The sequence below is a fragment of the Hippopotamus amphibius genome, chromosome 13, assembly GCF_030028045.1.
Source record: "Hippopotamus amphibius kiboko isolate mHipAmp2 chromosome 13, mHipAmp2.hap2, whole genome shotgun sequence".
Classification (NCBI taxonomy): Eukaryota; Metazoa; Chordata; class Mammalia; order Artiodactyla; family Hippopotamidae; genus Hippopotamus; species Hippopotamus amphibius.
In genome coordinates, this window is record NC_080198.1 from 47,117,414 (window position 1) to 47,131,362 (window position 13,949).

The window sequence follows — 13,949 nt, forward strand, 5'->3', positions numbered from 1 at the left end:
TTTTACCAATCCTTTCCTGCCCAGACATGGCGCACCCAGTTGCACCCTGCATTCCAGGGGCTCCCTACTGAACCCAGAGGGTCTTGTCCTATCAGTCTACTCACCCCAGATGTACCCCTCACTTTCTCTATCTGTCAGAGTTATTCCCTTACTGCTTGAATCTCCTCTGCCGCCTGGTCTCTACTCCACCAATTCTGCCACTTTCAAAGCCAACTTCAGGGTTATCTGCCTCTCATAGAGGCCTATCTTCAGGACTTGTAGGAAACACTACCTTTGGCGCAAGCCAGCATATGTGCTATGGAAGGCTATGTTGTCTAATTCTTGAGTTATTTGCGTTTTCCTGCATTTGTGCCTTGATTCTTTGACTGGGCTTTAAGTTCCTTGATGACAGAGGCCTGCTTAGTTTATGTTTATATTCTACTTTTGACCTGGATCAGTATAATAAGTAGGTCCTCAAAAAACAAAATTTGGTTTTTCTTGCCAACATATAATGCTGATTGAAAATACATAGATTTTTATATATGCATAAATATATGTTACCAGTTGATCATTTTTATAATGAAAATTATTCTTCTTTGAAAGCAAGATGGTAGATAGATGCCGGTGAGGATGTGGAAAAAAGAGAAAACTTGGTGCACTGTTGGGAATATAAACTGGTGCAGCCACTATGGAAAACAGTATGGAGGATCCTCAAAAAATTAAAAATAGAACTACCATACGATCCAGCAATTCCACTTCTGGGTATATATCCAAAGGAAACAAAAACATTATGTCAAAGAGATATCTGCACCCCCATGCTCATAGCAGCATTATTTACAATAGCCAAGATGCAGAAACAACCTAAGTGTCCATCAAGGCTGTGTGAGTGTGTGTATAAATACATATATATATGTATATATTTTTAATGGCTGAAATACATATATATATATGTATTTCAGCCATTAAAAAAGAAGGAAATTCTGCCATTTGGAACAACATGGATGGACCTTGAAGGCATTATGCTAAGTGAAATAAGTCAGACAGAGAAAGACAAACAATGTTTAATCTCACTTAAATGTTGAATCTAAGCAGACAAAAAACCAGACTCATAGAAAAAGAGATCAGATTTGTAGTTACCAGAGGTGAATGTTGCGGGGAGGAGGAATTGAAGTAAGGTGGTTAAAACGTACACACTTCCATTTATAAGATAAATAGGTATTGGAGATGTAATGTACAGCATGCTAACTATAGTTCACAATGGTGTGTGATATACAGAAAAGTTGTGGAGAGTAGATCCTAAGAGTTCTCATCACAAGGAAAAAGAACCATTTCTCTCTCTTTTAATCTATATGTGATGATGGATGTTAACTAAACTTATAGTAATCATTTCACAATATATGTAGGTCAAGTTGTACACCTTAAACTTACATAGTGCTGTATGTAAGTTACATCTCAAGAAAACTGGGGGAAAAACAAGATGGAAAATTAAGTTTTAGTCATTGCATAAGCACCCAGGGTCTTTTGTTTTTACTTGATTTTTATGTTAAATTTTTTTTTGGAGAATAGTTAAATATATATGGTTCCTACAAACAAGAGAATATTTGTACAGCATTAAAAATCATTTTTGTTCTTAAAGAATACTGACAACAGAGAGACGCTCCTATCACAAAGATGCAAAGCCAGATTTAAAACAAGAAAAGAAGAACTACACAGATAGTATGATTCTAAACATGCATGAAAAAAAGAAAAGCTGGAAGGAAAGACACAGGAATGTCAGCATCTCTGGGTATTATTTCTGGGTTGTAGAATTAATTCCATTTTCTTCATTGTCTGTTTCTCTGTTTTCCAAATGTTCTGTAAGGAACACATGTTATCATTATAAACCTGGAAAATAGGTATATTGACTTAAAGCAGCTTTTCTTAAATCCTTAGAAATTCTGAAGAACAAAATGTTAGAAATTCTTGACTCTAGTTAACACTCAATATAAGAAAAAACAAGAAAAAAATCATCCTTTCCTATATTGATGTCGGATTAGATGTTGGGTATTCTCAGGATTGCTCAAAGTGAGGTTTGTTTGTTTTACAGTGTATCTCCATGACAGTGCTGTGATAAGGGGTCTTCACCTCCTTCTATGGAGAGATGTAGACTTTGACTCACAAGGTCACGTTGCTGCTAAATGCCAGAGCCAAGGTTTGAACCAGATTGTCTGATTCCGAGGTCAGTGCTATTCCAAGGAGCTAGGCCATGTCCCTAGGAGGGGCTGCTGCATTCCCTATGTTAAATTTAAAAAAAAAACAACACAACTTTTTATCTTGAGATAATTATAGATTCACAGGAAGTTGTTTCTGAACCTTTCACACAATTTCCCCCAATGGATACATCTTATGTAACTATAGTACAGTATCAAAATCAGGAACTTCACATTGGTACAATGTGTGTGTGCAGTTCTTTGCCCTAGAATCAAGATACAGAACTATTACAACATCTTAAAAAGCTCCCTTAGCTACCTCCTTATAACACCCCCATCCCCTTGCCCCCCCAACCATCCCTGACTCCTGACAACCACTAATCTATTCTCCATCTCATCCATTTTGAGTAGAATTTCATTTTGATTTATTTATAATTTGTGGAGAGTATCTCTTTGTGTAGATATTTAGGTACAACATTGTATATACATAACTTATCTCAGTTCTACTTGTGTTGACACTACCAGTTTCAGTGAGGGATAGAAGCTTCTCTTCTCTTTAAGTCCCTTTACTCTCCCCTGTTTAGAGCTGTCATAACTATTTTCTCTATACAAATTAAGAACCACATCAGATGATACATGAGTACTCAGGACAGAAGACGCTGGACTGGATCTGGTGGGCTTTGGTCTTTTTAGGAAAGAGGAAATAGAAGGGACCACAGAGTCCCTCCTCCCAGCCAGCAGTCACTTCATTTCTTCCTTTTGTTGATGCAGTTGCTTGAAGTAGAAATTACCATAGTGTTCATCAACTTCTCTAATCTATCCTGCACACAACCACTGACCTTTTCTTTAAACCATCAGATATAATTTAGGAAACTCAAGAGGAGAAGGAAAACATATTATTAAATTATTTTCACTCTTTTGTTCTTCCTTCTTGATATTCCAAGATTTCTTTACCAATCATTTATTTTTTGCTTCAGAAATTTCCATTAGCTATTATTTTTAAGGGTAGGGCTGCTGTTGACAAATTCTCACATTTTTTTCTTCATCTGAGCATGTTCTTGATTTCCTCTTTCTGATTTTCTCTGAGTATAGGATTTTGAGTTGGCAGTTCTTTTCTTTCAGCACTTGGAAAATGTTGTGCCACTTCCTTCTGACTTTCTTGGTTTCTGATGAGAAATTTGACATCATTCAAAATTTTTTTTCCAATATAGGGAAGTTGTCATTTCTATCTGTCTACTTTCAAGATTTTTCTTTGCCTTTAGTTTTCAGAAATTTGACTATGATGTATGTTGACATGGATTTCTTTGGGTTATCCTGTTTGGGATTTTATCATTTCCTTGAATCTATAGATTTATGTCTTTGCCATATTTGGAAAATTTTTAGCCGTATTTGACTATTTGTAAGCTCTACCTTCTTCTTCCTCTACTTTTGAGACTCCAGTGACACAAATATTAGGTCTTTTCTTATAGTCCCACAAATTCCTGAGATTCTGTTAATTTTTTTTCAGTCTGTTCTCTGTGTTCTTCAGATTGGGTGATTTCTACTATTCTTTCTTCACGTTCATTTTGCTATAGAACTCACCTAGTGACATTTTTATTTCAGTGGGGTTGTTTTCAGTTTTAAAATTTCAGTTTAGTTCTTCATCTGTTTTGTTTCTTTGCTGAGACTCTTTTCATTTGTTTGAAGCATGTCTGTAATTGCTCACTGAAGCATTTTTACACTGGCTGCTTTAAAATCCTCGTCAGATAATTTCAACATCTGTCATCTTGGTGTTAGCATCTGTCGGTTATCTTTTCTGGCTCAAGTTGAGATGTTCCTGGTTCTCAGTATAAAGAGTGGTTTTCAGTCCTGGATGTTTTCAGTATTGTTATGAGACTGGATCTTATTTAAATCTTCTATTTTAGCAGGCTTTCTCTGACACCACGCTGATGCTATCAGATAGAGGTCAAAGCTCAGGTTCCCAACTCGGCCGCTGTTGGCATCCTGGGAAGGGGGGGTAGAGTGGGTGCCTAATTACTGCTGGGCCAGGGTGGGAGTTCAGGATGCCCACTAAACCTCTGCTGAGATCACCCTGGCTGGGAGGGGAAGGATGCCTTGTTACTGCTGCCCTCGTGGCTTCTACTGACAGGATGGAGAAGCACATTGCTGCTGGCAGTGGCGACAACCCCAGCTCTCTGCTAGGCCTCCTGACAGCATCCTGCAAGTAGGAGTGGAAGCCTAGGGTCCCCGTTTGTCATGTCTGGCAGGGTGTAGGTAGTATTACAGATTTTTCCTGTGGTTTGACTGGAGTACAGTATTGTTGTCTGAAAGTTTTCTTTCTTGTTAGTCTGCCCCTTCCTACTCCTTTGGCTAGAAAGAGCAGGACTTATTTTTTTTCATCTGTACCCATTTGTTTCTGGGATGCTAGCTTCTCCAGTACTCAGTCTGAGTTATTTGAGGCAAAAAGAAAACCATCAGAATCGCTGCCATGTCTTTCTATGGGTCCCAAGCCGCTAGCCAGACTGTCTCCCTCTCCACCCTCCAGAGTCTCCTTATTTTATATACAGGTATATAATATATATGTATGTATGTGGCCCAGGGTTTTTTTTAGCTATACTTAACAGAGGGACTGGGGAGACATGTGTTTATTCCGTATTGTCCTGGAACCAGAAGTCCCCAGGGACTTTCATTTTTAAATGTTTAAAATTTTTTTAATATTTATTTATTTTATTATTTTTTTGCATCAGGTCTTAGTTGAAGCAGGCAGTATCCTTAGTTTCGGCCTGCCGGCTCCTTAGATGTCACAGGTAGGCTCCTTAGTTGTAGCATGTGAACTCTTTAGTTGCAGCATTCGTGTGGGAACTAGTTCCCTGATCAGGGATCAAACCCAGGCCCCACTGCATTGGGAGCATGGAGTCCTGACCACTGTACCACCAGGGAAGTCCCTCCCCCACCGCCTTCAGGACTTTTAGAGCATTTCTTCTGCTTCACTTGGTGAACAGCAGCCAGTGGAGACAGTGTTCACCTGAACTGATGGTGAGCTCCCTCCTCACACACCTCCCTACCAGCTCAGTGGCTCTGCCTGTGTTATGTTCTGTGATTGAGTTCACCTTCTGGAATTTGAAATCATTCCAGCCTGGTTTGAACAGGCATTCTCCAGTTTTCTACCACTTGCCATTTCCCAGCCACACCACTCAGAATTCTCCATCAACCAGAGGCCCACAGAGGCTGCTCCTGCACTGTTGAGGGCCAGAACTCTATTCGTGTCTCCCAAGCAAGAGCACATGGTCCGCTTTGTTACAGAGCAGGGCTTGCAGTGTGGCTGCTAAGGAGCCATGGCGCTTCTGCCTTTTTCCAGGGTCAGTGGTCTGGTCCTTCTGACTCAAATGCCATACAGTTTGTGAGAGTCTCTTTTAAGTTTACGTTAAAGAAAAATATTTTGAGTTGAAGAAAATATTTTTGGAATACTCTTATTAAGACAAATTTAGTGAATGATTAAAAAAAAACAACAATTATCCAAGGTGAGATTTTCAGATATCTGGGAATATATTATCAAAATTTCCCTCTACTTCCCCACTGAGATAGGAAACAATTATTTTCTATTTCAGTCATTCCTAGTGAATGATTTTAAAATACTTACTGTAGGGAGTTGCAGCAAGAGAGACATTTGTCCAAGTGGAATAGCAACAATGCTTGTACTTTTTAACTTAAAACATTTTTTTAAATTATGATAAATTTTAGACACATAAGAACAGAGAAAAGAAATGTGCCTTCAATCTGATAACTAATATATGGTCACATTTGCTTCATATAGCTTTTGTTATTTCTTTTTCTCTTAATTATTTAAAGAGAAATTCCAAACAGCATTCATTTCATACCAATATACTTCAGAATTAGTCTCTAACAAATTGGACATTTTCTTTATGTAACCACAATGCTATTATCACATCTAAAAAAAAAACAGTGGTAATTCTTTGGCATCACCTAATACCCAAATTTCCCCAGTTGTCTCAAGAATGTCTTTTCTTTTTTTAGTGGTAAAATACACATAACATAAAATGTACCGTAGTAACCTGTTTTTAAGTATACAGTTCAGTATATTGTTTTTTGTTTTTTTTGTGGGTTTTTTGGGTCACATTTTTGTACAATCCTCTCTAGAACACTTCATTGTGAAAAACTGAAACTCTGTACCAATTAAACAACTCTTTTTTTTTTTCAAATAATATTTGAAATTGCCTTTTTTAAAATAAATTGAAGTATAGTTAATTTACAATGTTGTGTTAATTTCAAGTATAGTGAAATGATTCAGTTTTGTGTGTGTGCGTGTGTGTACATTCTTTTTCAGATTCGTTAAACAACTCTTCATTGTCTCCTTCCCTCAGGCCCTGGAAACCACCATACTATTTTCTGTCTCTAAGAATTTGGCTGTTCTAAATACCTTACATAAGTGGAATTGTATAGCATTTGTCTTTTTGCAACTGGCTCATTTCACTTAGCATAATGTCCTCAAGGTTCAACCATATTGTAGCATGTGTCAGAATTTCATTCCTTTTAAGGATGAATACTCTTCTACTATATGTATAGACCACATTTTGTTCATCCATTCATCTGTCAAGGGACGCGTGGGTGGCTTACCCATTTTGGCTGTAGTGAATAATGTGCTGTGAGTATGGGTGTACACATCTCCTTGATATTTGCACCCTGCTTTCGATTCTTTTGGGTTTATACACAGAAGTGAAATTGCCGACCATATGGTATTTCTATTTTTAATATTTTGGAAATTGCCATACCACAGCAACTGTACCATTTGGGTTTTTTGTTTTGTTTTGGCCACAGTTTCCGGCATGCGGGATCTTAGTTCCCCAATCAGGGATGGAAACCATACCCCTGCATTGGGAGCGTGGAGTCTTAACCACTGGATCACCAAGGAAGTCCTGATTTTCTGTTTTTTGTTTTTGTTTTTTTAAATAAATTTATTTATTTATTTATTGGCTGCATTGGGTCTTCATTGCTGCGTGTGGGTTTTCTCTAGTTGCAAAGAGCGGAGGATACTCTTTGTTGTGGTGCACAGGCTTCTCAGTGAGGTGGCTTCTCTTGTTGCAGAGCACAGGCTCTAGGCGAGCAGGCTTCAGTAGCTGTGGCATGTGGGCTCAATAGTTGTGGCTCGCGGGCTCTAAAGTGCAGGCTCAGTAGTTGTGGCAAATGGGCTTAGTTTCTCTGCAGCATGTGGAATCTTCCTAGACCAGGGATCGAACCCATGTCAGGGGACCACTGTGCCACCAGGGAAGTGCCTTTCTGGATTTTTTGATAGTAGCAGCCTAATGGGTATGAGATGGTATCTCGTTGTTTTGATTTGCATTTCTTAATGATTAGTGATATTGAGAATCTTTTCATATACTTTTTATCATTTGTATATCTTCTTTGGAGAGATGTCTATTCAAGTCCCTTGCTCTTTTTTTTTTGATATATATTTAGTTATTTGGCTGCATTGGGTCTTTTTTTTTTTTTTTTGCATTGGGTCTTAGATGCAGAATGCAGGATCTTTTTCTTTGTTTTTTGGTTGCACCATGCGAAATCTTTTTCTTTTTTTTAGTTGTGGCATGTGAACTCCTAGTTGCAGCATGTGGGATCTAGTTCCCTGACCAGGGATCGTACCCAGGTACCCTGCATTGAGAGCACGGAGTCTTACCTGCTGGACCACCAGGAAAATCCCCCTTGCTCATTTTTTAATTTAGTTTTTTTGTTGTTGAGTTGGAGTTCTCATATATTCTATATATTGACCTCTACTGGATATATGACCCCAAAATATCTTTTCATAATTGACGTGTTTGAACCAGGATCCAACAAAGTGACACTATATTAGTATATTTTATTGTCTTATCTGGAGGAAATCCCTATCCCTGTTTCTTTCCCTCACCCTTGACTTGTGGCAGAATCCAGGTCCATTGTCATGTAGATTTGTAATTTTGTATTTTACCTTTGCTGCTGCCCTCCAAAATTTCCTGCTTTTGCCTTGGATAATTTCAGCAGTGAATTTTCCCTTTTGGCAAACGAGGATTTCTCTATCAAAAGTTCCTAGAGGACTAAACCAAAACTGAGAAGAGGAAGCTTTCTCAGTATCTAGGAACCTGCCTGCGGAGAGGTGGGCACTGGAGGAAGGTGGGAGGGTGTGAGGATCAGATGGGGGTGAGGTGAGCGCGTTCGGGTCACCCTCTCGACCTGAGGGAACAGGGGCTTTCCCCATGACGTAACTGGTGATACCAGAGGCCCCTTGCCACGACCAGGAGCAAACCCAGAGACTGTCCCCCCAGTTTGGGGGGCACAGGCAGATCCCGGGGGCCCTGCCGGGACCACACGGAGGTTTTGTTCCCAAGGGGAAGCTGGAGAGGAGGGTCTGGGCTCAGGGCTGCTCTGTACACAGGGGGCCTCTCTAGGAGTCCTGAGGGCACAGAGGCAAGGCTAGGACACCTCCAGCATCCAGGAGGCTCGGGAGCCAGGACATGGTAACAGAGAGACTAGTGAGAGCAACTCTGTGGTCACTGACAATATCTGGGCACTCCAAACGATCACCAGAGTTACCTCCAGGATTAGGATTATGGGTGGGTTTTTTTTTTTCCCTTTATATTTTCCAATTTTTCTCAAGTGAACAGTAAAAAATTGGTGCATTCTATTTCAAAATCAATCAACCTCTTTAGGATTAACACAGATATGCCCAAGGATGGCCATTATTGGTAACAGCTGAGTTTTCCAGATATCTGTGATCTGGAGTGTGGATTCTCCAGACTCTCCTTGGAGCCTAGAAGAGCAGCCCCTTCCCACTGGCTGAGCCAGGACCCAGGGCTGTGGCGCAATCCCTGGAAGACCACACTTGGCAGAGGCAAGTGTGTCCCCAGCATTGGTAGCTGAGCTATTTCTAATTCTGCCTGCAGCCCTGGTAAGGCTTGGACCCTATGAGGAGGAGACCCAGCCTTCAGGAAGTTCCTGCCAAACCCACTGGAACCTATCCAAGGGGCCAGTTTCTTGTACCCAGGAGAGCCTTATCCTAGGTTACTGCTTCCAGACACCTTCCAGACACAGATGAAACCTGATACTCCCAAAGTAGAGAACTCTTTATTATAAACCTAGTATACAGAAGGGGAAATTACAAACAGAGGCATTTCTCAGCTCTTTTTGAAATTCTCACAATGAATACAAACAGGTGGAAAGATACTTTCTAGAAATTGTTTTAAAATACACCCCAATATCAAAGTAGGGCAGGTACCTGGTAGCTACGTGCTTCATCAAGATCATGTAGAGAGGGGCCTCCAGTCCGTCCTGAGACCCTGAGGGAAGGTACTCTGCCCCAGCCCTTGCTGGAGGTAGAGCAGAGAAGACATACATTTGCTATTAGATTTAGGGTCCTCGGTTCTATCCTGGGACAGAGACCTGAGACCATGACATTCTTCCTTGAAGGAGAACTTGAGGGAAACTAACATACAAATCCACCAAGGAGGGAAAAAACAGCTGTCGCAGTTAACTTGCTGTGTGATTTCAAGCAGCTCTTTCCTTGCTCCGTGCTTCACTGAAGGCATAAGTGCTGGTATAACGGGTCCTTTCCAGAGTCTGGTTTCAACAAAGAGGGAAAGCAGAAAAAGAATACGAGAGTGTCCCATCGTGGTCCAGGGTGAGGCCCCCTATGTGGTGGGACTGTCCCACAGTTCCTGGCAGCTGTATCCAGGGAAATGTGTGCATGAAGATGCCTGTACGTGTGTGCGTGAGGGTGCCCTGTGCAAGTATATACATGTCTCTGTGTGTGAGCTCGTATGTATCCATGTGCCCACAAACTCTGGGGCAGGAGGCTCTTGTGTGGCCACTGTTTGTAGACTAGTCCCAGCAAACAACTTTGTAAGGCAATTAAGTACCGAAGGTTGGTGGGAAAGTTCTCTGTGGATGGCCCAGGGAGGAAGACTTCCTGCTCACACCACCGTGGTGACCTAGCTCCAGAACCCAAACTTGATGGAGATGCCAAGACGAAATCCCATCTCACGCAGGGCAGAGCTGAGAGCAGGACCACAGGCACTTAATAGGTGGAAGTGAAAAGCAGCCCCAGTCTCTTGGGGACTTACCACACGGAAGGAGGGCAGAGGCTGGGAGGAGTCAAAGAGGCAGATGAGAGGTGGAACCTTGAGGAATCAGGCTCAATGCAGGACCTCCCTGTGCTGGGCCAGCCTGCTTCCCCATCTGTCCCCTGAGGCAGGAGGAAGTGGGATCTGAGGTGGGGCAACAGGGCCCCAAAGCATCAGTAGACACCATTGTGGAAGTAGCTGCCCCAGCAGTGCCGTGGTCCCAGCAGCGGCCAGCACGTTGCCCAGGCAGCCAGCTCTCTCTCAGCCAAGATTTGTCTCCTGTCCCCAGGAGACTCAGAACAATGCTTCACCATTTCCCACAGTGACTCAAACACAGCTACGGCCTGTCCTCCCCACCCTACTTAGTTCTCAGGTGGAGAAACTGAGGCCTAAGATGTGTGGATGGGTCAGAGCTGGCTCTTCTCAGCTTCCTCTTAGTCCCAGACGGCTCTGGCTTTCACTGTCCCGGCTGATAACCCAGCGAGGGGGCGTGTCACTTGCAGCCACACGTTCTATGCAGGACATGAGATGTGATGTCCAGATATGTACAATGGCTGCAGCTGTGTCTGTGGAGGTGGCATGTCTAGGAATCAAGAGGCCAGTGGAGCAAAGATTCCTCCTACAACTGCAGGTGGAGGCAGGGGTAGAAGTACACGTACAGGCAGACAGATGCACACACACCCAGGGACTCAGGGCAGTTCAGGGCAGGGACAGGGCCCTGGCGAGGCGAGTCCAGAACCAGGACTTGGTGCAGGGGTTGGTGTAGTCGCAGACAGTGATGAACCGCAGGATGCTGGGGAACTCTTTCTTCATTGACTTGTACTTGATGGGGATCAGTCGCTTCTGATGGGCACCTGCAAGTCAAAGGGTGCAGATCTGGCACCAGGCTCTCCCCCAGTGGGGGGGACCAGTCCTCAGTCCAAGGGTTAACAACAGCCCTCTCCCAACTAAGCTCCTCTGGCACAGATTCACCTACACGAAGGGCACTCGTGTGCACGCGCACTTACGTGTAGAGACCTACGCGTGCCCAAGTTCCTTGATGCTGTGTCCATGGCCCTTGGTGAGGGAAGGCTGGCATCTTGAGGCCCCGCCCACTCCTGTGGCAGGGGCAGGGCTGAGCTTACCTGGAGAGAGGCTGAGTGCAAACTTAGTCTGGAAGTCACATTCCTTGCTTTGCAAGTAATCATCAGAGACAACCACCACCATCCGACGGCACCTAGGAGAGAGCAGGCAGGCTACAGACACTGTGGTGACCTAGTTCAGCACACCCCTACGGAAGAGCCTTGGGAGGAGCCCACCGTGCCCAGGCTAGACAGGGTCCAACTGGGAGGATCCCAGCATTGGGATCCCTGGCAGGGCTTTGCCCCCGGCCACCCAGCCAACCTCTTCTCAATGAGTTCACTGGCGATGGACCAGACGCAGGTGCCAGGCAGGACGTCACGGTCAGACACACACAACTTCAGCCGATAGTTTGTCTGTTCTAGCTGCCGGATCATCTCCTGTACAAACTGGATATCGCTGGGGCAGTAGCAGATGAAGGCATCAAAACGCTCAGGCATTTGCCCTGGGTGCAGGGAACAAGGGTGATGGTCAGAGCCTTAGCTAAAGGCTGGGGAGGAGCCCAGCCAGGTGCCCCCAGCCTAAGCGACCCTGGTCCTGGATGCTACACAATCCTGAGATGACACTACTCAGAGAAAGTGCCTTCTCCAAGAGAGGAAAGATGAGCACCTCCTCCCCACCCCAGGCCAAGCCCTAGGTTGACCATGAGATAGACACATCATTTCATGAAAATCTCATACCAAAACCAGAGGTGGGGTTATCATTCCCATTTCTTAGGACACTGAAGCTCGGAGAGATTAACTGCCTTGTCCAAGGTGCCACAGCCTATCTGCTTTCAACATCCATGCTCTTAACACCACAATGTCCTGTAGCCCATGGGGGAGGAGGAGGGCAGTACTGGGTCCTTACCCAGGGGATCATCGCAAATGGTGATGCCCGCCAGCTCTTTTGTCCGAGGGATGCTGCTGTCTACAGAGTCCACCTGTAAAGGCTTCTCAGACGCCTCCTGCTGCTGCTTCAGAATATACTTTTGGCAGTCCTCCTCTGTGGGGAAGAGACAAGCTATGGCCAGCTCCCCAGGGGTACCCCACGCCTCCACCCCCAGTCAGGATCCAGCCCCTGTCCCACCTCCCTGGCTGTGCTGTCCTCCAGGGCTTCTCTAACCCACTGGTGCCATCCACAGTCCAACAGCTCTGAAAAGGTGAGCTCCCACCTGGCTCTGGCCATGCTAAAGGGATGTCAGTGGTGTTCTGGCCATGAGGGAAGCCATCAAGGTCAGGCTTGTGTCTCTATCCCGTTGCCCTCCCCCCACTCCCCCCCCTTTTTAGGGCTCCTGAGAATAGAACCTAAGGCCTGCTTCTTGTAGGATCCAGGGCTGGTTTGAGCAGGGCATGTAAGAAGAGCTCAGGAGACCTGGTGGTTATGTGCCGCGAGGGCAGCAGCCCCAACCAAGCAAGGTGTGCCCGCCTGTGGGCCACTGTCCCCATGTCTGTGTATACTGTCTGTCAGCAAGTGGCAGGAAGGGGTACATTTTCCAGGGACCTGAGGTCAGCTTTCAGCAACACAGGCCTGTTGCTCTACATACTTGAAGCAGTCCCAAGCCCCCCACAGAGGACCCCAATTCTGACTCCTGGTCCTATGTGGAATCCTTTGCCTAAGCTGTTTCCTTGTGCTTTTCCCGGCCTTCGCCTCCTTTCTCCGGTCCCTATCTATCATCCTGGGTATTGAAAGAGGGAACTGGTCTTGCATGGTTCCCCCTCTGCAGGCTGCCTCCAGCGTCCCCCTTGCCACCCCCAAACTACCCCCCCACCCCGCCTCCAAGAGAAGAAAGGAGGGATGGATGCTGAGGCCAGTGAAGGTCAGCTCCTTCATCCCCCCCCCCCCCCCCACCCCGGATATGAGGCGGGAAGAGAGCGTCCTCACCAATGCTGGGTCCCAGTTCCATCAGCACGTCGTCGCGGCCCAGCTTGGCGAGCAGCTCCAGCAGGCGGCCCACCGAGGCGCCGGGGCGTCCCTGCCAGTCGTCCAGGAGGCTGCCCATGGGGTCGGCATGCGTCTCCAGCCGCCGGATCTCCAAGTACTCGAAGCCCATCTCTTCCGCCAGCGCAGTCCAGTCGGCCGCCACCTGCGCCCGCACGTTTAGGAAGAGCGACAGGCGGCGCCGCACTCGCACGTTGAGCGCTGCCAGGGGCAGGGAGGACATGGAAGGGGTGGGGGGCGCTGACTCCGAGAAGGGGCCTCCTTCGGACATGGCGGGCGGTCTCGGAGCTGCGGCGCTGCGGAGTCGCGGTGTGAGCCTTCGCTTCCTCCTTCCCCTACCGCCACCCCGCCCACCCGGCCCGCCCCGCGGGTTTCTCTTTCCGAGAAGCGCCGCCCTGCCCTGCAATCTGGAGCCCCAGTAGACGTGCGGAGGTGGAGGGGGCGGGGGCCTACCCCGGGATCTCGGGGGACTGGGGATGTGGGAACCGGGAACCTGGTGCGGTTCTGGTGCCTCCGGGGGACGACGATGACCTTCCTTCCGGGGTTATAGGAAAGAGGGCACTTGCTCTTCGGAATCTTGTGGAGTTACATCCTTTCCATTGGGGATCTGAGGGGTTCCAACGGTCCTGCCCTCGAGGATGGCGGGGAGGGGGCGAGG

General features: G+C 45.7%; 1 protein-coding gene across 3 annotated transcripts; it reads right to left on the minus strand.

Moving 5' to 3' along the window:
- Nucleotides 1-9,245: 9,245 nt before the first annotated feature.
- On the minus strand, nucleotides 9,246-13,625 carry MYD88 (MYD88 innate immune signal transduction adaptor). Of its 3 annotated transcripts, XM_057704785.1 has the most exons (6): nucleotides 13,235-13,625; nucleotides 12,221-12,355; nucleotides 11,636-11,816; nucleotides 11,521-11,522; nucleotides 11,377-11,423; nucleotides 9,246-11,106 (listed from the first exon to the last, which is right to left on the minus strand). In XM_057704785.1, the coding sequence occupies exons 1-6, from the start codon at nucleotides 13,560-13,562 to the stop codon at nucleotides 11,086-11,088; spliced, it is 714 nt and encodes a 237-aa protein (XP_057560768.1). In that variant the 5' UTR covers nucleotides 13,563-13,625; the 3' UTR covers nucleotides 9,246-11,085. The 3 variants fall into 3 exon arrangements, with proteins under 3 accessions (XP_057560768.1, XP_057560767.1, XP_057560766.1); XM_057704784.1 differs by lacking the exon at nucleotides 11,521-11,522 and having other exon boundaries at nucleotides 11,377-11,468; nucleotides 11,655-11,816; XM_057704783.1 differs by lacking the exon at nucleotides 11,521-11,522 and having other exon boundaries at nucleotides 11,377-11,468.
- Between the last annotated feature and the right edge of the window lie 324 nt (nucleotides 13,626-13,949).